Source organism: Phyllopteryx taeniolatus, chromosome 11 (genome assembly GCF_024500385.1).
Source record: "Phyllopteryx taeniolatus isolate TA_2022b chromosome 11, UOR_Ptae_1.2, whole genome shotgun sequence".
Lineage (NCBI taxonomy): Eukaryota > Metazoa > Chordata > Actinopteri > Syngnathiformes > Syngnathidae > Phyllopteryx > Phyllopteryx taeniolatus.
Window position 1 is genome coordinate 7766175 of NC_084512.1, and position 21685 is coordinate 7787859.

The 21685-nt window shown below is 40.6% G+C and overlaps 1 protein-coding gene across 2 annotated transcripts in view; it reads left to right on the forward strand.

The window, feature by feature from the left end:
* Positions 1-21685, forward strand: part of LOC133485363 (stromal membrane-associated protein 1-like) — a 76405-nt gene that overhangs the window by 28307 nt on the left and 26413 nt on the right. The window contains exons 5-6 of one of the 2 annotated variants that reach the window (XM_061788927.1): positions 5016-5087; positions 17843-17903. In XM_061788927.1, coding sequence (XP_061644911.1) covers positions 5016-5087; positions 17843-17903 — 133 coding nt within the window. The remainder of the gene's footprint in view (positions 1-5015; positions 5088-17842; positions 17904-21685) is intronic. The other variant, XM_061788928.1, reaches the window with a different exon arrangement.

A 21685-nucleotide genomic window follows, 5' to 3' on the forward strand; every position in this document is an offset into this window, starting at 1 on the left:
TCATTAAATATACCATAAAAACCCACTCTTGGTTGTATTTTGTGTGTGTTCTGAGTTTAAGTAAACCTCTGTCATCTAGAACTCAAAATGTCATAGTGTAGCATCCTTCAGATTACGAGACTGATAAAAAGGTTTCTCGTCCACGTAAAAAGTGATGTGGTTCCCCTTTTTAATAGGTAAAATTAGTTGGATTTTTAACAATTAAACTTAAAATTACGGTAAACCGGAAGTAACGCAAGCGTCTCTTCCGGCTTATTCTTTTCTCCTAAATTAATTAGATTATTTTTACTAATTACTAACCCTCTAAAATACTGTCCTCTTTACAACACACGTTAGCAATGCATAAACTAGTTAATGAGTTCAGTGTTTTCAAACACACTGTATACATTTTCTAAAGTGTGGGGGACAGTGTCTATGTATAGTTGAATTATGTACATAATTTATGGATGATGATGTCCACTGCTTTTGTAATGATAAATTGGAGTGTATCAACTGGCTAATGCAGCTTGAGTAAAAATTGTCTCATTGACTCCAGATAAAGCAAAAGGCTTGGATGTAATTGATTCACTAACATATAAACTGCATCCTCTATCGTAAAGTTCTTTGAACAAATTTAAGAATACTGTACGACAACATACATTCTTTTCAGTCTGTAGAAAGTGTAACATTCTGTCCTTTATGCTGACCAACCATTATCATGCTTGTGCTAAAAAAAAAAAAAAAAAGTTAGTAATTCCAGACTGACAATTGCCGTTAGTGTTCTTTTGTTTTGAAGAAAACCATTTTAGCTGTGTCTCTAATCTGACAATGAATTAACTCTTGTGAAATAATATAGACAGACTGTCATTTTTCACATGGCCATGTCTAATTTATTTGCTGCGCTTCTGCTTTTCTCTCTTAACTGACAGTTACAGTATACAGTAAAAGATTTTAATGTAATGCAGAAAGACAGCCGTTAGCCTGCGCTACTATTCACTATTAACCATCTAGATAGATACTTTAAAATTAAATATCTCAATATCTAGCCGGCACGGTGGATGACTGGTAAGCACATCTGCCTCACAGTTCTGGGGCCAGGGCTTCAAATCCCAGCCCCGCCTGTGTGGAGTTTGCATGTTCTTCCCGTGCCTGGGTGGGTTTTCTCCATTCAATGTGAGTGTGAATGGTTGTTTGTTTCTATGTGGCCTGCGATTGGCTGGCGACCGGTTCAGGGTGTACCCCGCATCTCGCCCAAAGATAGCGGGGATAAGCTCCAGCAGCTCGTGACCCTAGTGAGGATAAGCGGTAAAGAAAATGATTGGATGGATCTCAATAGCTACGACTTGTCTGCAACGATTGTCTGCGTATTCAAATCTGCATGACGTCATTAATAAAGGGTGGATAAAGGTGTATGAAGTAAAAGTTTCTGTCAGACAAATAAATCATATTGAAAGCAGCTGCCAAAAAGCCAGTGATTTGTAGCAAGCAGCTATTTGAAGCTTGTGATGTCTTTGGAGTCCCAACAACCTTTCTGTAGGATTCATAATTGGTACGGTTTCCCGCAGAGGGCTGTTATGACCGTGAAACCATATAAATGTTTCATTAACTCCTCATATTATTACATAGACATAATAAATTGACGAATAACTAGCTTTGAAATCAGAAGTCAAGGATAATAATTTGTTCAACTATTCTTCAAGTTACTGTAAAAAGGGGTTTGGTAACAAAAAAATGCTTGCACTATATTAATGCTACTTATTACACATGACATTTTTACATCTTTCAAATTTTGTTGTCATGGACGTTGACACACATGGTTTGCTTTCGTGGACCACAAAATTATGTGGAGGTTTGGATCTGGTCCGTGTGCCTTCAGTTTGACACCTGTAAGCTAAAGCTTCCATTTGTATCTTTTGGAATGTGGGATGGTTCATTGTATTACATGAAAAATATTTTGCGGCGGAAGTCATAATGGCCCTCGAAGCAATACATGGAGTGGCAATCAACTTTTGTCATTTTTAAATCAAATCCGCACAGATTGAAGCATTTGGAATGGTATTCCGATCTGCTCGGCTGAAGTGCATGCTCTGATCATGCCAAAAACTTAATGATGGCACAAGATGTCACCAAAGCATGTGCAGTGTTTATTTCGGCAGACTGGTAACAGTTCTCCAAACGGAGTCAAAGGGTCTTTGCATCAAGCCTTTTGTCATAAATGTTCGTTCAAAATACTATCAACACAGCGTCACTGCCATTATTATTAGCCTGACGTAAGTATGCTAGCTTAATGCTAACATACTATAGATGGGCTATTACTGTCCTTTTTAACCATCAAACAACTTTTACTTTAGTCTAAACATAAAAGTCCATCCACCCATTTTCTTCCGCTTAGCCGAGGTTGGGTCGCGGGGCAGCTGCTCAAGCAGGGAATCCCAGACTTCCCTCTCCTAGGCCACTTCATCCAGGTCTTTCCAGGGGATCCCGAAGCGTTCCCAGGACAGCTGAGAAACCTAGTCTCTCCAGCGTGTCCTGGGTCGTCCCTGGGGCCTCCTCCCAGTGGGATTTACCACGAACACCTCACCAGGGAGGCGTCCGGGAGGCATCCAAGCCAACTGCCCGGGCCGCCTCATCTGGCTCCTCTCAATGCGGAGGAGCAGCGGCTCAACTCTGAGCCCCTCCCGGATGACCGAGCTTCTCACCCTATCTCTAAGGAAGAGCCCAGAAACCCTGCTTAGGAAACTCATTTTGGTTGCTTGTATCCGCGATCTTGTTCTTTCGGTCACAATCTACAGCTCGTGACTATAGAAGAGGGTAGGAACATCGACCTGTAAATCGAGAGCTTTGTCTTTCGGCTCAGCTCCTTCTTCACCACGACAGAGCAGTACGTTGTCCGCATTACTGCAAACGCTGCACCAATCCGCTTGTCGATCTTCCACTCCATTCTTGCCCTCACTCGTGAACAAGACCCTGAGATACTTGAACTCCTCCACTTTGTGCAGGATCTCTTCCCTGACCCAGAGAGGGCAGTCCCCCCTTTTCGGACTGAGGACTTTGGCCACAGTTTTGGAGGTGCTGATTTTCATCCCAGCCGCTTCACACTCTGCTACAAACCGCTCCAGTGACAGTTGATCATGGCTTGAAGAAGCCATCAGAACCACATCTGCAAAAAGCAGAGACGTATACTGATGCCAACAAACCCTCAACACCTCGGCTGAGCAGAGAAATTCTGTCCGTAAAGGTAATGAACAGAATCGGTGGCAAAGGGCAGCCATGGTGAGTCCAACCCTCACTCGAAAGGAATCCGCCTTACTGCTGGCAATGTGGACTAGGCTCTGATACCGGTTCTACAGGGACCGAAGAGCCCTTACCAAGGGGTCCGGTACCCCATACTCCCGAATCACCCCCCTCAGGGACATGGTTAAATGCCTTCTCTAAGTCCACAAAGCACATGTAGACTGGTTGAGCAAACTCTAATGAGCCCTCAAGGACCCTGCTGAGGGTGAAGAGCTGGTCCACTGTTCCATGGCCAGGACGAATACCACACTGCTCCTCCTGAAACTGAGAGTCTATTTTCCGACAGACCCTCCTCTCCCAAACCCCTTAATAGACCTTACCAGGGAGGTTGAGGTGTGTGATCCCGCTATAGTTGGAGCACACCCGCCGGTCCCCCTTCTTAAAATGGGGGACCAACAACCCAGTCTGCCAATCCAGAGGCACTGTCCCCGATGTCCACACGATGTTGCAGAGAAGCATGTCAACCAGGACAGCCCCACAACATCCAGACCCTTTAGGAACTCCGGGCGAATCTCATCCACCCCCGGGGCCTTGGCACCGAGGAGCTTTTTAACCACCTTGGTGACCTCAAGATAGGAGAGCCTGCCTCAAAGTCCCCAGATTGTGCTTCCTTATGGAAAGGCTTGTTGGTGGAATTGAGGTCTTCAGCTCCTTCTTCAGCTTGAAGGCATCCCTTACTGTCCACCAACGGGTTCGGGAATTGCCGCCACGATAGGCGCGGACCACCTTATGGCCACAGCTCCGGTCAGCTGTCTCAACAATGGAGGCACGGAACATGTCCCCCGCCTACCCCGGGACATGGGTGAAGTTCTGCCAGAGGTGGGAGTTGAAGCTCCTTCTGACAGGGGACTGTCTGACGTTGCCAACAAACCCTCACAATACACTTGGGTCTGCCAGGTCGGACCAGCATCTTCCCCCACCATCGGAGCCAACTCACCACCAGGTGGTGATCGGTTGACATCTCCGCCCCTGTTTTCACCCGAATGTCCAAGACATGCGGCTGCAAGTCTGATGACACGACCACAAAGTCGATCATCGAACTGCAGCCGAGGGTGTCCTCGTGCCAAGTGCATGTGTGGACACCCTTATCTGAACATTGTGTTTGTTATGGACAATCCGTGAAGACCAGTATGACGAGCACAGAAGTCCAATAATAGAACACCACTCGGGTTCTGGTTGGGGGGCCATTTCCCAGTCACCCCCTACCAGGTCTCTCTGTCATTGCACATTGAAGTCCCTCAGCAGCACGAGGGAGTCTTCAGCGGGAGCGCTCTCCATCATCCCCTCCAAGGACACCAAAAACCGTAGGTACTATGAACTGCTGTTTAGGCCAAAGACCAAACTGTGACAGAAAACCAGTATCCAGTACTTGTTATTACAGAGACAAAGGATTCTTTTCAGGGGTCTTACATCACATGGTGGACTGCCTGTCCCGTAAGCCTGCATATTAGTGTTCTAATCTTTTTTCAACAGCTCAGAAGCCTTTCAGTATCAGGGCAATATTTCACTGCACAAGCAAAATGTGGCCCTCATAGCAAAAGAATGAGTAACTCTATATAGAAAACTGTGACAAATAGTTGAAAAATCAGTGTCAGTTTGAGAGGACTGACAGTAACTTCAAACTGAAGGAAACTGCAATTGAAAAAATATGGTCAACCCGATACAGATAATTTTGTGCATGTTATGTTGAGAGTATAGAAAGTTAGTTTTTTTATATATAGGAAATGTTTCTTCCTCTACAGGTGGAACGAGAAAAGAAGAAAGATGAGAAGAAAAAAGAGGACTTAGACAAAGCTGATCGACTCAACATGAAGGTACTATTTATCATCCATTTTCTGTACTGCTTATCCTCACTAGGGCCGTGGGCGTTCTGGACCATATCCCAGCTATCTTCAGGCAAGAGGCAGGGTACACCCTGAACTGGTCGCCAGCCAATTGCAGGGCACATATAAACAAACAACCATTCGCACTCACATTCACACGTATGGGCAATTTAGAGTCTTCACTGTGTTATTTCACCTTTTCTTTCAACAACACTCATTAAGCGTTTGGGAACTGATTACACTAATTGTTGAAGCTCTGGAGGTGGAATTCTTCCCCATTGTTGCACATCAACAATTGTGCACATCAATTTGTAGTAGGGGCTTTGCATACTAGTCAACTTTACTATCCCACAATGATGTCTAGAGGTTGATGTTGACGAGTCGTTAATCGTGTGCTTTTGTCTTAAGGAGGAGGCAGAGCTCTTGCAACAACAGATGAGATAACAAATTCGTCTGTTAGTAAAGGAGGAGGGGGGGAATCAAGCTCCAGCAGGGCTAAATGGAAGGAGAAAGGAGAATTATTCCACCGCACATGAAGAGGTCCATGATCATTTGCAAATACTGCAAATTCCCACAATGCAACAACTGCTGCTGTGGTTGGTCCAGAATGAGGACAGGTTTCCCCATTTGGCCAAATTGTGCAAAAGTGACCTTGCTGTCCCAGCGACAACAACACTGAGCGATCCAGCCCATGTCCTTTTGCTCTTGTGTTTTTACCATTTATGGTCTGCGTAAATACTGTGTATGAGCTGACCCTCGTCAGTGAATAGTGGTTATTGCAAAACATGTAGTATTTGTAATTACAGCACTGAAAAATTATCGGTCATCAGCATCGAGTCGACATCGACTCGACTTTCATAACCTTAGTGTCAGTCTAAAAAAAAAATCTGAAGTGCAGCAGGCCCTACAGTAATTTCATCCGTGAATAGTGTATTTGTCTTTTTAAATTTCAGTTAATGAACATTGTCACACAGACAGAAAATTCATTAGAACTTTAATGAAGCGATATAGAGAAAAGGTTGCGGAGCAAGTTTGATACTACCTATACAATGGAAGTTATTGTCAAGGGTAGCAAAGAAAAAAATAATCTGTTCTTTGTGTGTCTTCAATGCTTGACATAAATGTACAACTCCAATTCCAATGAAGTCGGGACATTGTGTGAAACATAAATAAAAACAGAATACAATGATTTGCAAATCATGTTCAACCTATATTTAATTGATTACACTAGAAAGACGAGATATTTAATGTTCAAACTGATAAACTTTATTGTTTTTAGCAAATAATGTAGTGTATTCAATTAAATATAGGTCGAACATGATTTGCAAATCATTGTATTCTGTTTTTATTTGTTTAACACAAGGTCGCAACTTCATTGGAATTTGGGTTGTATGATATGCAACAACAGTATTTGTTATTTGTGAGTACTCACTCTGCTGCTGTGCTGCATAAACTAGATACTCAGGGGAATCACCTCGTAAACACTCTCTCACGGAGAAGCTTTTTTTTTAATACCTCTGTGTTCATCTGTAAGTCATGTGCAAGGTGCGGATATGAAACATTTACGTATGTTTTCAGAACTGTAAAGGTCTGTCGATATATGTGCATATGGCTGCTTTTTTTTTTTTTTTATTCAACCAATCTATACCACAGTACCTTAATAATGTATATTTAATGCTCAAGTGCATGTAGAAAAAGATCCACTCTTCAACAACAATGAAATGTTGTTTTTTATTTTCATTTTTCAGTGCAAAGGGCTCTCAAGCTGAACCACTCTCTTCTCGCTAATCAATTGAACGATTCACTTCCGCGTCCACGCTTCAGTGGCGTAAGCGCGTTGTGTCATATACAGTACGCGACTGTCTGCTTCCGTCTTTTTGACCATCTTCGCGGTAAACCGCTTTTCAGCATGTTTTTTTGATGCGCCAAATTCAAATTTTGACCCACAAACTGCGATGCAAGACCGCTTAATTTGAGCCTTTCACAAATACAGTGCCACCAGAAAGTATTCACACCCCTTCATGTTTTCCCATATTAACTTATTTTTATATATATATATATATATATATATATATATATATATACACACACAGTAAGTGCACACGCACGCGCGTACACACACACATGCACGCACAGTATATATATGTGTGGGTTTTTCTTTACAAGCAAGTGTAGCATATAGTGGGCGAATGTGTCTGTTTCTGGGTCATGGGCATATTTCTATGGTCGGGGAAGCAACAAGGGAGTAATGCAGTTGTCAATTGTGTGGGTGCTGCTGTGTACTGTGTGACTGTTCTATCTTCATGTGTGGTGTTGCATGATCAGATGCTACAGGGAGCAGAAATGTAACCTATGGCAACCCAACTATGTACCTAATAACACAGTCCTGTGCTCCGTAGCCTTCATTGCTTATTCTGGCTCTATGTTCTTTATTTATATTTTTCTAGAAACTGCATGTGAATGCTGAGATGCTGTCGCCTCACTTTACACATTTGTTTATTTGATTTGATCAGACGCTGTCCTGTTGGTGAGCCCCTTTGTGCTTTAAATTTGAATAATCATATAACAAGCACATGCTAAAGTCATCTATGTCAAGAGTTGAGACATTGCGTACTGACAAATTTCATGCTGGCTGATTCAATGTACCCTAGGTGGTACCTGATGCACTTTCTTGTTCTTACCTCATCTGTGGTTTGGATTTTTTTTCTTAAAGTGTTTTAAGGTTTTAAAGTTGTGACATTACTCTGAGCCTGTTCTCACGGTATAAGAACATCACCTGAAAACTGTTTTTTTCTGTTGAGTATTATATATAATTTTTATTGCAAGTGGCTGGGGACCAGTCCAGTGTGTACGCTGCCTCTCACTCTAGCACACCCGCAACCCTCATAAGTATAGGCTGTATAGAAAATGCCCGGATGGATGGATGATAGGTGGATAGTCGTTTTTAAATTATGGCACAACGTTTTTGTGTGGCCAAATACAGGAAGTCCTCGATTGACGAACGAGTTCCGTTCCTACGCTGGCGACGTAACCCGAATTTCCGCGTAAGTCGGATTTCACCGTTAAAGTCATAATTTACATCGAAATACTTCTGTTACGGGTTTTGTCCCACGTGATTGTGACAGCAAGCTCAGTGTGTGTGGGCGTGTGCGGTACTGTGAAAGGAGGAAGGAGTGCGCACAGGTGCGAGTATGTGCAGTGGCAAGTGTAGTGACGGCGACCGGAGAAGAGTAGCGATTAACGGTGGACCCGTTGACGTTGAATGTGCAGAGGAGCTAATAAAGCCATTAAGGCAGCAAATCGGTGCGTCGTGCCTTTATTGTTGCCGCCACCCAGCTCAGCTGTGCAACGAGAGAAGGGAGTTAACATCAGTTAACAACAGGAGGACAACATCGGCCCTGGAGAAGGCGTCTCCCCTGCGTCTCCCGACCACGGTCAGGTAACCGTAGCAGGAAAGGTTAACACTTTGTATAAAGAAACGAAAATACATAAAAATAAAAAAATAAGATGCTGTACTTACCATTACTGCTGAGATTGTGAAAAAAGGAGGGCGAAAAAGGCAAAGATACTCCCGGCGCACATACACAGACAAGCACTATGCACTAGCTAAGCAGAAACACTACGGTGCTGGGGACAAAATGGCGGACGAGGCACGGCGTCCTAAAGTCGAAATGTCGTAGGTCGAGTACGTCATAACTCGAGGACTTCCTGTAAAGTGTTGTTGAGCAGCATGTTTGTCAAATCTATTGAATGGATGGATTTTGCATGATTCTTCTGCATATAAATGCAGATGTTGCTAACAAATGTCAGATTATGAACAAAATATTAAATTACTTTTACAAATTTTCTTTTAGCACGCATGCAATCATCCAATGGATATAATTTCCTTTTCTTCTCTTTTGCCATTCATTTCCTTTCCTCTTTGGGGTTGTACATTTAGCACTTTGATTTATTTTTCTTAATTCATCTTCCATTCTGCTTATCCTCAGTAGGCGAGAGGCGGGGTACACCCTGAACTGGTCGCCAGCCAATCGCAGAATACATATAAACAAACAACCATTAGCGCACACATTCACACCTAAGGGAAATTTATAGTCTTCGATCAACCTAGCATGCATGTTTTTGGGATGTGGGAGGAAACCGGAGTGCCCGGAGAAAACCCACGCAGGAACGAGGAGAATATGCTCGATTTTGACCCTTTCATGGTATTTTAGGATGGCTGGTATGAATAAAACTGCAGGGATTCCAGTGGAGAACATTTGGATGTTTCCATATGTGGCAGCCCTTGGAGCATGGACTTATAGGACTTTATGTATCTATCAGTGGGACATGATTTTCCATATAGAAAAACATTTTTGCTAGTTCCAATGTAAATACACTGCAAATGCACTTGCGAAGTGGGTGAATATTGTTCTTCATATGCGTTTCAAACATTTCTTGATGCCTGACCAGCATGAAATTTTATGTCTAATGTTCCCCATAAACCACTTGTCCCTGCTCCTTCTTGAATGGTTTATACTGCATCTACTCTATGTCCTCTTCTGCTTCAAATCTTTTTTCTTTTTTTATTTACCCTGCTTCCAACTGATAGGGGTGGATTTTTTATTCTCAAACCTGGCACAATATATACATTCGTGCCTTTGCCAGTGGTTCATTGTTATACCTGAGGGCCAATCATTTTGCCACCGAGAAACAATATTTTGTCAAGTTGGTTATTGAGGTATAGCATTTTTCCGCAGGTTGTTTTAAAGACTGAGTGAGACTTGAGACTGAGCTGCTGGGATTCGACGTTGTTACATACTGTGCACGATGCAAGATGGTATACAATCTGTAGAACACATATTTGGACAATGTTAAAACAATATATTTGCTAAAGTGAGTAGTTCTTTGTTAGATTTCCAATTTTTCAGGCACTACTGTGAACATATCTTTAATCCGGGAATTCAATTGTTTCCATCACACTACAAATCAGAAATACTTTTCAGGATGTTGTAGTATTTTAATTGTTATCAGACTGACTTACAGGCTAAAACCAGTCAAAGACAAGCTCAAGCTATCATGTCTATCTGTATCCTGTTCATTACAAAACAATACTTATAAATGCCAACCAGCTCAGTGGACATGGTTCCTTCTTTTTAAGTAGCTGGTATATAACAGTCTCAATGGCATGTATGCTCTGCTACATAACAGCAGGGGATTGTGCCAGTTGGGGGAGGATACATGTGTGTATTTATGATTGTGTCTGCGTTGTGCATGCGTTTCTTTTCTTGGAGGCAGGATTGGCTCTCCTTTAGCAGTACAAATCCATTGTATTGATTAGCCTCATTGTGGCTAAGCTATCGATCCTTCTGACTGCCAGACCTCAAAGAGCACTGCTGTGATGGGCGGTGTAACGTTATGAGTCACAGATTGCTGGTTGTCTGCATGCCCCTTACACCATCAATCAAACACTGACCAGCCAAAGATCTGTTTGTTTGGCCATTGCACTTTGCGACTGTTACCCAGGCGTTTTTCGACTGCACTAGTCAAGTCATGCCTTAGTGATGAAGCACTCCTGTCATCCTCATGTATTGAACGAACAAAGACTCACAATACCCACAAACTCATTCAAAATCACTCTCATTTGTATATCTGACAAGCCAAGTGCCTTCCATGAACTGGAGCAGCATCTTGTTCTCTTTGATAATTTATTCATGAACTCAAAGAAAAAGACAACATATGCCGGCAGTCTAATGGGATGACAGTGATTTAGTGTCTGTAAAGAGAGCCACAGACATAAGAAGAGCAAAAAAGGAAGATGAGCGAGAGAGAGGTGGGAGAAATGAAGGATGAGAGATAGTGAATCAAAGCAAGGGAGTCAGTGACTGAAGAGAATGATGGATTTGATATTAAGGGTTCTACCGTGAGGACATTTTCCCAACTAGAATGCATTACAGACAATTTTTTAAAGGAGCGGCCCCGAGTTAGTTTGGTGATTATTTTTAATTCACCATATTTTATCAAAACAAATGGTTGGGGTCTTGCTTCGACAGTATTTTTTATTGTATTATATAACCTTCCTCCTATGGCTGCATATTTGCCCCTCACAGACACAGAACCTTTCGTCCCTTTGGAGCCTTTATGGCACAGTGCAGCATGTGGTGAGAACAGCTGCTGCACAGCAAGGTAGTTCTTAGTTTGAATCTCGTTTTTGACCACTTGTAGTCATGGAGATGGGCGAGCAGAAGCAACACCAGTGAGTGATCATGGAGGTTGAAGACATGGTCACAATGGATTTGACCACGAACATTAACAGATGAATTCAAATTCCAATATTTCTTTATGGAAAAGCCTATTCTGACATCGAAACAAATTAGATGTATATGCCTGTGAGTGTAAGTGCAGGTATGTGAAAATATACAACATGTTTGCATCATGTGGCAACTAAAATACTGTGTGTGCGTGTGTGTTTGCATAGCCAGTTGAGTAACATGCTGTGGTGAATGGTACAGAACTACAGCAATCCAGCACACATTTTTCCATGTCTTAATTTCATCAGCATTGCTTTTGTCGTTATTTTCTTCCACCTCCTCCTTCCCGCTGTCGTCATCTCCACCTGCTATCGATCTTCTTTCATTGTTTTTCTTGTGTCATCCTCATTGTTTATATCCTCCCACACTCTATGCCTATTTCTCCCTCCCTCCATCTCTCATCACTGTTACTTCACAAGCAACATTCTTGTCCTATAACCCTGCATCACTATTCTTTCCTTCTTTATATTTCGTCTGTCACTTAAGGAGACCTTCTTTTCTTTCCCTTCAGCCACACCATTTTTTTCTGTCTCAAACTCCACTGTAGGTGTCTATCTTTGGTATTATTGACTCATCTAGCTAATGGCATTTTTATTATTCTCTTTGATGGTGTTAATAGGCGGCACGGTGGACGACTGGTTAGAGCGTCAGCCTCACAGTTCTGAGGACCCGGGTTCAATCCCCGGCCCCACCTGTGTGGAGTTTGCATGTTCTCCCCGTGCCTGCGTGGGTTTTCTCCGGGCACTCCGGTTTCCTCCCACATCCCCAAAACATGCATTAATTGGAGACTCTAAATTGCCCGTAGGTGTGATTGTGAGTGCGAATGGTTGTTTGTTTGTATGTGCCCTGCGATTGGCTGGCAACCAGTTCGGGGTGTACCCCGCCTCATGCCCGAGGATAGCTGGGATAGGCTCCAGCACGCCCGCGACCCTAGTGAGGAGAAGCGGCTCAGAAAATGGATGGATGGATAATGTGCATGTTTTTTTTTTTTTTCAAATGCTGATCCTGCATTATTTGTCCGTACGCAGGGTCTAATTAGGGTTCTAATTTTGTTCGCAGCGTACGAAGAGGTACGAATACATGTTTATAAATCACAGATTTTAGCGTCAAACGGTTAGTGAACGAGGTCATAATCAGACAAACTGATAATTTTGCAGAGTTCCCTTAATTTTTTTTTCCAGAGCTGTATATCTGTAACATTAGATTAAACTGATCCATAAAAACATGAGTGACAAGTCAGACAAAGACAACATAGTGGTGACAACAAAATCTTGTACATTTGAACAAACATTGTTATTTAAAGAATCAATTGCAGTCTATAATGCTTGACTCCTCAAATCACGCAATCCAGGGAGGAGACACATTCACACATTCATTCATACATATGAGCAGTTTAGTCATCAATTAACTCAACGTACAAATACAAGGAAAACGTGCAAAACTGTACAGAACGGCCAAACTACAGTGTCTCGCTGAACTGTCCATGAAAAGACATATAATGTCGTAAGCCTCATTTCACAGCGATTAAGATTGCACAATATTGCTGTTAATGGAGTGTAGTGGCAATCCCTTTTAATGGATTATACAGCATTTATAAAATCCGGTGAAATGTCCCCCTAGCATGAGTGTGGCATTTTCCAAACGTTTCAACAGCATCTATTCAAATGGGGCAAATTTACACAGGCTTCCATACAGTGGTGATGCTACCTTAAAATGATGGTGCCACAAACTGTGCACAACTGTGTAAGAGGGGGCTATTCACTCACTTGCATGCCCTTGCAGAATATCTAATGTGAACAGTGCCCACTTACTCATTTGCTGCGCTCTCTGTTTTATGTCCCTCAAATGCCCTCATTTTTTTCTCTCTCACTCTCTTATTTGTCCTGTATTTCCTGTCCCTTTTGTATTCATCCCCTCTTGGCCACTTGCTCTCCCTGCTAGCCAGTTGAAAGCGCTCGTCTCCTGCTCCTGTCCTTTCGCTATTTGTTTTTCATCCCCCCGTCGTTGTTTGCTGTTCCCTGAATCATTGTTTTCCTCTGACAATCAGACCTTTGTTTTGTACTGTACGCATTAAGGACAGTGTTACTCAGTGGGGCTGTAACTCTCAATATATTTATCACATACAGTATGTATTTCTTTTCATTATGGAAAAAAAACCTTTGGTATACTACTATAGAATTTTTTTTTAACCATTTGTCCGTAATCAAAGACATGCTAGTGATGCCAAAAAAGATCTTTTGAACAAAATTCTCTTAGACCCTGTCCACGCAGAAATGAGTTTGTATGCAATGTAAAATGTAAATAAAAACAGAATACAATGATTTGCAAAACCTTTCAACCTTTATTAATCTCAATACACTACGAAGATATTTAAAGGTCAAACTGATGAACTTTGTTTTTGTTTTCAGCAAAAAATATCCTTCTTCTTTTCCTTTTGGTTTGTCATCACAGCGTGTAAGCCTATCTCCCGCATCCTCCTCTCTAGCACCAACTGCCCTCATGTCTTCCCTCACTCCATCTATCAACCTTCTCTTTGGTCTTCCTCTAGGTCTCTTGCCTGGCAGCTCCATCCTCATTATCCTTCAACCAATAAACTCCCTATCTCTCCTCTGGATGTGTCCAAACCATCCCTCCCTCCCATCTCTCTCTCTCTCTCTCTCTCTCTCTCTCTCTCTCTCTCTCTCTCTCTGTCTGTGTCTGGCCAACCTGTATAGATCTTTTTCTCCTTCCTTAGTGTCCAGCCCAGCATACATGTCATCATATGCCTCGTTTGGACTTTGCCACCTCTGCCATCTCCATGTATTCCTTCCTCCTCTCCTCAGTCGTCTCAGTGCCACACTTCGTCTTAGCTAACCTCTTTCCTTGTATGATTTTCTTTACTTTGAGGTTCCACCACCAAGACAGAATTGTCAGTCGAATACTCGATTACTAATTGCAGTATCACTGGATGCAAATTCCTTTTTGTGACAGGTATTTTTGTCACTTCAGCAATAAAATGAGAAAAGTAAGTCATAGCATAGCATTTTCATGGAATAACTGAAAAACTACTATCAATCTGTTTTGAAGGGGCAATAAACTAAACCACCCCTTGACAGTTGGCTTTGAAGGTGCAAAAATTTTGGTCAGCCCCCTAGTTTTCTAGTAAAGGTTCAATGCACTATGAATATGAATTTTTAAAATATATTAAATATTTGAATACAATTATATAATATATACATATTTAGGCACCAGCACACCCGCAACCATGGTTAGGTAAGCGGTATGTAAAATGGATGGATATATATATATATATATATATATATTTTTTTTTTTTTTTTTTTTTATTGCGCCCTTTGAATTTCATAATGAAAACCAAACAACTGGGTATTTTTTTTTAAAATTATAACTTACATGCCATTACATCCACTTTCCCTTATTGAAGATGTTTAGCAGCTGCAGGGGCTGCCATAAATCTACAAATTTGAAAGGTCATGTCACAGTGTGCATGCGGATTCTGCTTTTTGTGCTTTTGTCTGTATGTATTGTAGTTTCATGTGTCAGCTGTCATTTTTGCCATCAATCATTTTGACCATTTTCTCTGCTTAGTATACATCCTCATTTGTTTGGTTTTGTCATTTTATTGCTTCATATATTTGTGATCAACTAACTACCTGGCGATAGTTTTGTCAAAAAAATGCCAAGCGGATTATAATTTGTGGCAAACAAAAACTGATAGTGTTGTAGCGTATGTGACACATGGACACATCACCAAAAGCAAACACGTGCCACACAAGTTAGCAAGTTCAACAATTTAACTGAGCAATCTAATAAGTGCTGCTTACTTCAGACACTCACCCTCCAAGCTAACTCTAATTTGTGCATCCAACAAAACTCAATGCAGGTCTGCTTACCTTGTGTGAAGCCAGCACTGCCTAATTTAATCATCCGTCCATCCACACCGCTTATCCTCACCAGGGTCACGTGTATGCTGGAGCCCATCCCAGCTAACTGCGGGCAGGACCCAGGGTACACCTTGAACTGGTTGCCAGCCAATCGCAGGGCGCATATAAACAACCATTCGCACTCACATTCACACCTACGGGCTATTTAGAGTCTTCATTTAACCTACCGTGCATGTTTTTTGGGATGTGGGAGGAAACCGGAGTACCCGGAGAAAACCCACGCAAGAACGAGGAGAACATGCAAACTCCACACCGGTGAGGCCAGGGTCTTCAGAACTGTGAGGCGGATGTGCTATCCACCATGCTGCCTAATTTAATCATATTGCAATTTTTCACAATATGTCCACTTTAATTTGAAATTAGGTTTTATACAGATTACGCATTAGACAGAAATGTAATAATACTATTAATCATTTTAACGCATTTTAGCTATTTTTATTCTAGATAACGTGTTCATTCGTTGACTTCACAGAAAAAATGCCTTGGCGAAGGGTCTGCGAGCTCTGAGAGCTTTTTTAAATATAAAAGTACCCTCTCATGCTTTAATGGAATTCGGATGCCACAGGAACGCTGTGGATCTTAGGTCCAGTTTCATGTGCTTTATGAATATTTATAAATTAGATTACCATTTCTGGAAGGTTTCCCCAATCCTAATTATTCTACACTATCTCTGGGTATTTCTATGTTGGCTGAAGATGAAACAAAACAAAAAAGTAGCTTAATACTGGATTTGAAAATGTCTGAAGCTCGTGTCGTGTATATCAGGCATAAAACACCCTACCCAGTTAAGTGTGACAGATTTGTGAAGGTGTTTGTCCGGTGTGGATGTGACAACAATCAGATGCGACAGAAGGTATTTCAGGCATTGCATTCCCCTTTAAAGCCAGCATGCAGCACCTCGCCATCAACTGAGACTCTATTCACGTCGAGGTGAAACGCTATCGATTTCTCTCCTCCCTTCCAATTCCTCTTTTCCACTTCGAAAAGAAATGATTGTGACAGTCTCTTGCAGTCCCTCGCTGACTTTTTCCTGGCGACATCACTCGATGTCACCCCAGATAACTAATTACAAGAGGTTTGTTCCTGGGAAAAAACTCTTTCTGGGGTAAGAAAACTCAACATGTTTTACTAACATGACATTAGTGTGGTCTTGTCAAATACAGACAGATATGCAAATTCTATGCAAATTCCCCAGGTTATACAGCAGGAAATTAAGCTTTGTATGCATAGATAAATGTAGAATGTTCTTGTTTCCATTTTGTTTCAGCCTCACAACAGCTACGGTTAAAGTTACATTTCGCAACATTATCTTAGTTGAATAACACTATCGGGTTGCCCCTGGCAGATTACTTCCGCTTCACCTATATGCACCTTTCCTCTGGAAGTAATGTTCTTTATGTACCTACAGAGTGAGAGTGTTTAGTGATGCTTTTAAGTAGTTTTTATTTATTTCTTTCTTTTTTTTTCTTTTTAGTACTGGTACATTTCTTGGTTACTTATTTTAAATTCTTGATTTCAACATGTCTGTCATCCCTCTTAGACATATATCTCTGTTTTGCAGTATATAATATTTTAACTTCTGCAGGAACAACAATTCAATCCAAAAATCATGTTTGCAGTACTGCTGTAGTTGTAGTTTTATTACCTGTGTAATTTGTTTTATAATTTAAGTACCGGTAGCTGTCAAATAAAACAACAAAGTATGTGTGTGTGATTTTGTAGACATAATAAGGGTATTTTAATTTTACTTAATATCCGAACCTAACAAATTGCTGATGTACAGTATTTGCCAAGCCAAATGAATCAAGACAGCAGCAGTTATGTTAACTGAAAAGCTGACCTTAGGCAATGTAACAACTTTATAGTCTTACAGTGTACCAGATATCTTGACAACCAATTAAAAAAAACAACCACTGAAAATTGTTTGTTGTTTATTAAGTTGCGGTGTCATTTAGTGTTTTTATGAAAATGGTTTTTTTTTTTTTTCCCTTCAGTTTGTGTTAGGCTACTTAATTGAATTAACTATTTTGAGCCTACAAAACAATGATTTTCCACAGTTGACCAAGGGGCTTCCTACTGTGATTCAGGACACCACTGTTGTTTCTGCAGTCCCTCCACATAATTCACAGCCAATACATTACTGATTAGACGTAGATACTGTAATTGTTGTCATTGTCTGGAATTGGAACGGTACTGAGTTTGTGGCCCATCGATCTTTTGTTGGGGGCAGAATTGTGTTTGTAGATGTCTTAAACCCCATGCAGTCACCCTTGTTACGCTCTGCCACATCAGTTTTCTCTTTGATTTCTGCATCAATATATTCCCTATTGTGTCTTCCTTGTTCATGTATTTTGATACCTTTCGTCACTGAATCTGCCTGTCTTTTTTTGCGCTTTGCGTCTGTGGTACATTCAATTATTTATCCCAATTTATTATCAAACAATATTGCCATGGTGCAATTGACATTGTAAGGCATACTTTGATAGGCTATTTGTTTTTTGTTTTTTTTACATAGTCGGAGTCTAGAGCCAGTCCCAAGAAAAGTAAAGAGGCTGCTGTGGACCTTTTGGGCCTAGGTAAGACATGAGAAACCCTCTCACACTTTCATAAGAACATTTCCAAAATGTAATAATGTGACAAAGTGTGTTGAGTTGCTGTCTAATGTGTGAGATATGCAAATTGAACTCGATATGGGAAAAGAAGTAATTACAGTTCTAGATGAATATTGCTGTCATTTGTAGTCGATTAATGTCTGACATTAGAGAACAGTTGAATGCAGTCAGGATAAATCAGTTATGGAGAAAGCTTTTGTTATATGGTCTTATTATATTATGATCTATTAACATTGAATACGGCATGCTTTTACATTGCTGTGTTCTTGTATCGTTGAGAAAAGGCCTCCCAAACATGCCTACTATGTGCCATCCTAACTTATGGTCTGATCCTCCAGTATCAATTGTTTGGTCAGTTCCTGACCAGGCAAGTGGCTAATTATAATTCTACAGCCCCACATTTTTTTCTCCATAAGTAATATATTAGATATTGCATAGAGAGGTGGCAAGACATCTAAGCTGAAAGAGTGATAATATTTGGTGGCCTGGTATGTTGGAGACGTTTTTTCCACAAATCTTTTTGAATACAAAATGGTGTGCTCGAATGACAAATTCTTTTAAATGTACAATTATTTTTTTCCCACCTTAAAAAGCTGGAGTATTGTTGTAGTTTATAAAGTTAAGGCAAAAATCGTAGCTACCCTGGCCAAATTTAGTTGCATGTTGCAAATGCATATCATTTAGCTAGAAATGGCACAAGTATGTGACAAAAAACTAGTTACTGATTAAAAAAAATGTATTTTACCATTCCTCTGTACAGTTATAACTACTGTTCTAAATTTATAGTTGATTTGAGTCCTGTCCTTTGGACTAGAAATGACTACGACCTTTCAGAACGGCTCAAACGATTGTGTTCTTCAAAATTGCCTGATCAAAACAGGATGTGTATATTTGACTATTTTCATTTTTTTATTTTTTTTATTTAAGAAGCACAACGTCCTACATTCTTTTGCCACTTCTGTCATTTTCCAGCTAAAAGAGACGCATTCGCTTAAGGAAATGATGGGTATGGATGATTTTGGTCTTAACTAGGGATGGGCGAGTACCACTCAAAGGTGTCGTTCTGAGCCGATACCAGCCTTATTTCAAGGTATCAGGTACTCTACAAGGCTGCTGACATGAGCCACTGACACTTAAGGCAAAAGAAATCTGACACTCGAGTAAGTCCTCCTTGCCTGTAGTTGGTGCTAAACTGTGGCGTATTGACACGTCGGCGACTCATCATGTACGTCAGAAAGAATGAAAGGTCTTTGTTCACAATTATCTGTCATTGTGTTATTTGAAATTGTATGTATCAAAAGTACTAGTGTTATTGGTACTCTGTGTCGGTGAGTTCTCGAGTGAATACACATACTTGTATTGGTCTGATAAAAAAGTGGTATTGGACATGCCTAGTCTTAACAGTGAGTGATTATTGATATATAATTATTATTTTTTTCCTTTATGTATCCAGATAAGGCAAATGAGAACAAATTGTCATTTGCAATGCTGACCTGGCCGCAGACAACAGAGTTAAAGATATAAAATATGAGTGATGAAAAATATCAGATATTTTTTTTTTACTTTATGCTAGTCTGGGGAATATAACGTTTTGAAAAATTATGTACAAAACACCCTTTGCTCTTCACCCACTTCTGTTGAAATCAAATAGCTAATTTACTCAATTGAGAAAAATGTGTACTTTTAGTTTCTTTACAAGACTTAAGAATGCTTCCACCTAGAACAGCGGCATAGCTAAAGGAACTGTGGAAGTAGAGATGCTCTGAGGACTGTGAAAATATGCACAGTGCTGTATGAGTTACATACAAATGAAAAGGTTTTTCTGATGATGAAATGTTGTTTTTAGGAGAGAGCTGATTTTGTAACGTATGCTAAAATATGACATACGTGTTGCCAGAATGGCTGTAATGATTCAATGCTCAGAGGATATTGTATGACATGCAACATAGGTCACATGCTCAATTCAGACCCGTGACATTTTGAACCAATTTGAGCTTCACCTCAGTGAAACTAAGAATGCTTGTTGACCTCAAAGCCAAACAAAGCAAAAAATCTGTACAAGAAATGTGGAACATACAGCGTCTCACAGTCCTTTTGACAGGATGAGATTTCATACATAAGTCAAGAACGTGGCAGTATTTTTAAATATTACAGTATTTTACTGGCAGCAGTGATCCAGTAAAATGCTATAATTTTCTCCAGTATGTTGCTGTAATCAGTAATCTTAAAAAATACAGTAGTTTACTTAACTCATTCACTGGATTAATTTAAATGCTGTACTTTTTACAGTAAGAGTTTTTATAGTACGTGTTAGAAAAACAAATCTTTTAGAGAGGGTAAGTAATGTGATGCAGTTGTACAAGTCTGCACACCCTCTTATAATTGGGGCTATTGCTGTGTTGAGAATTAAACAACCCCATTGAAACTAATGTTAAATGTGAGTCAGCACACAACTGTCTCCATTACATTTAAAGTGCCTCTGATTAAATTTCACCTCTTCTAGTAGGCTTGTCTTGACATGTTTGTCTGTCTGGCAGAAGCCTGGAGGTTTTGTGCTTACACTGACTGCTATTTGGAACTGTTCATATGTCCCCCACCTTGACTAAGGCCTCAGTTCCAGCTGAAGAAAAACACCCCAAAAGCATGATGCTGCTCCATGCTTGACTGTAGGTATGGTGTTCTTTTGGTGTTTAGCAGTGTTGTTTGCGCCAACATTTTAACCTTGTTTTTATCAGACCATAACACATTTTCCCATGTTTGCCTGGGAGATTTCAAGTATGTATATGAAGAGGGGAGAGATTGTTGTCACAATACAGTACTAAACAGCTAATACTTGCCAGGAAACGAGCTCCTTCAGTGTTTCTGTGGGCCTCCTACCTTTCTCCTGACTCTGCTAGAAAAACTGAACTTAATTTAGGGTTCATCAGAGGTGCTTTAAATAGTGGCAGGAGTATGTTGACTCACATTTAATGCCTTTGAATGTTATTGGTTATTAAATCCCTAGTTATAAGAGGGTGTGCATTAGTTTCAATGGGGTTGTGTGCAAACTTGTGCAACCACATTGTCTTTGCTGTTTTTTTGTTTTGTTTTTCATTTTCCCTCTCTACAATATTTAATATTTTTTCTACAGGTTATATTTAGTTCACATTAATGGTAAAACATTTATCTTGTTAATGTTTTTCACATCACCAAAAAAAAGGCATTTCAACAGGGGTGTATAGACTTATATACACAGTACATGAGATTTTACTGCCGTTAATAATTAATAAAGCACCTTCTTCCACACTGCTGTTTGGAAACACACTCCGATTGGATGCATCACTGCAGCACAACACTGTGACCAATATTTTAAAAAATAGGAGGACACCTGACCATTACATGTAACAGTAAAAGCATGTGACCACTTTCACATACTTATATGAGTGACATTTTTGTGTTTGGGGGTGGGGGCGTTTACAATACTGGATGTTTACAAAACACTCCCACATCTTGTACAGTTGGTCTGTTTCCATAGAAAAATTGAGAGGACTCTCGAAGCAGCCCCATTTCATTGTGAAAATGGCAGAGATGATGATGATGATGATGATGGGCCCTCTTCTCCGTGCAGCTCATCTCCATCAACCCACTTACAAATGTGGATAAAAATCTGAATATCAATTGATTATCTGCAAAAGATGCAGCATTAACAGAAAGGTTGGCTACATACCCGTATACCTGTTTTGATTTTACTTCGAACAATTTTTTTT